Source organism: Dromiciops gliroides, chromosome 4, assembly GCF_019393635.1.
Source record: "Dromiciops gliroides isolate mDroGli1 chromosome 4, mDroGli1.pri, whole genome shotgun sequence".
Classification (NCBI taxonomy): Eukaryota; Metazoa; Chordata; class Mammalia; order Microbiotheria; family Microbiotheriidae; genus Dromiciops; species Dromiciops gliroides.
The window spans coordinates 182,175,383-182,177,053 of record NC_057864.1 but is presented as its reverse complement, the minus strand read 5'-3'; the positions used below and the strand labels follow the sequence as shown (position 1 = coordinate 182,177,053).

At 40.6% G+C, this 1,671-nt stretch overlaps 1 protein-coding gene across 1 annotated transcript; it reads right to left on the bottom strand.

Moving 5' to 3' along the window:
- Positions 1–209: 209 nt before the first annotated feature.
- Positions 210–547, bottom strand: LOC122726051 (keratin-associated protein 3-1-like). Its single transcript, XM_043963489.1, has one exon. The coding sequence runs from the start codon at positions 524–526 to the stop codon at positions 224–226; it is 303 nt and encodes a 100-aa protein (XP_043819424.1). The 5' UTR covers positions 527–547; the 3' UTR covers positions 210–223.
- Between the last annotated feature and the right edge of the window lie 1,124 nt (positions 548–1,671).

Here is a 1,671-nt window from a genome sequence, read left to right as displayed (position 1 = left end):
AGCTGCCCCACATAGTTATATTCTTAATAATATTTTCTGTTTCTCTTTTCAGATATTTTAAAGCACATTGAGAAAACTTTTTATAAAATTTAATGTCCAAGAACTGAGTAGTTTCTTTGAGGGATTCGATCGTTTGCTAAACTGCCCTTAGCACATACTAAGGGTCCCCAGTGTCACATTGATAAGCTGACTAATGTCACAACATCCCTTAAAAAACAGCTACCTAGCAGCAAGATGGTTCACATGCATAGGGCTGAATGCATGTGGTCACAGAGATGCCACATAGGTTGGGGGCAGGATGGCAGGAGTTGAGTAGCCAGCATGTTGGCACATAGGAATCGGGCACACAGCAGGGGGGAGGGCAGCAGTCACAGCAGGTGGGTTGGAGAAGGCTGATCTCATGGGGGCAGGTGCTGGGCAGGCAGACTCCACACCGGCAGCATTTGTCTGAGGAGCAGATGGTGGTGGCTGGACCTGTGGGGACGCTGCAGCAGCAGCCTGGCAGGCAGGTTCCATTGCAAGACATGGTGTCAGTAGGTCAAGCTTCTCTTTGGGGGCACAGGAAAATGATGGCTAAGGTGGAAAGCCAGCAGGCTTGGACAGATGCTCCTGTGTTGAAGGGGCCTCTGGGTCTTTTATATACTGTCCTCCCCTACTGAGCATTTCCTCAAAACTTAAGGATTCTTCCCTGTTGTTGTTTGTGTCTTTTCTCACGTGCATAACTAGTTAGTTTATTTTTTTTTCTAGGAGGGCTAAACGTAGGGGCATGTTGCTACATGAAGGATCTAGTACAGTACAATAGAAGGGGCACTTGGTTTATGAACTGGAATCAGTCCTGACTTTACACACTGGGAGAGAGCTAACTGAATCTGAACCTTTCGCTTTACTTCTTTCTCATCTATAACATGTGGAGTGCAAACCCATTTTATGGATGGGGAGTCTAAGGCCTTGAGAGGTTAAGTGACTGGTTTAGCATTGCACATGCTGAGGTTGGACTAGATCAGAGGTTTTTTTTTTTTACATTTTAAAATGTTATTTATTTATTTATTCATTCATTCATTTAGTCATTTATTTATCTATCTACATTTCCATCTGCCTACTTATTTATATATTTATTTATTTGTCTATTTATTTGTTTGTTTATTTTTTAGATCAGGGGTTCTTAACCTGAGGTCCATAAACTCCCAGGAGTCTATGGATAGATTTCAAGGGGTCTGTGAACATGGATGGGAAAAATGCATTTTTGCTATAATTGCTTTTATTTGTAATCCTATGTATTTTATACCTTTAAAAATTATTCTGAGGACTCTTAAGATTTCACCAGACTTTCAAAGAAGTCCATAACACCAAAAAGATTAGGAACCCCTGGAACTAGAAAATCTCTAAGGTCCCTTCTCCTTTGATATTACATCAGAAGGGATAGTGACCCCGCCCCCATATCAGTTTCCTCACCTAGAAGTAGAGAGAGTTGGACAAAATAGTATCCAAAGTCTCTTAGAACTTTAAAATTCTATAAGAAGAATATTTCTATGACAAAAAGACTTCCCTGATTTAATTTTTTTTTCAGATGAGCAAGCCTGTGGTTTCATTGGTATCTAGAACCCAGGTCTCTATACTCCTAGAACAGTGAATAAATGAAAAAGCATTGAATAAGTGATAACTATGTGCCAA

Coding starts and splice junctions, on each gene's coding strand:
- LOC122726051 (XM_043963489.1), bottom strand. CDS start 526: ATGTCTTGCAATGGAACCTGCCTGCCAGGCTGCTGCTGCAGCGTCCCC.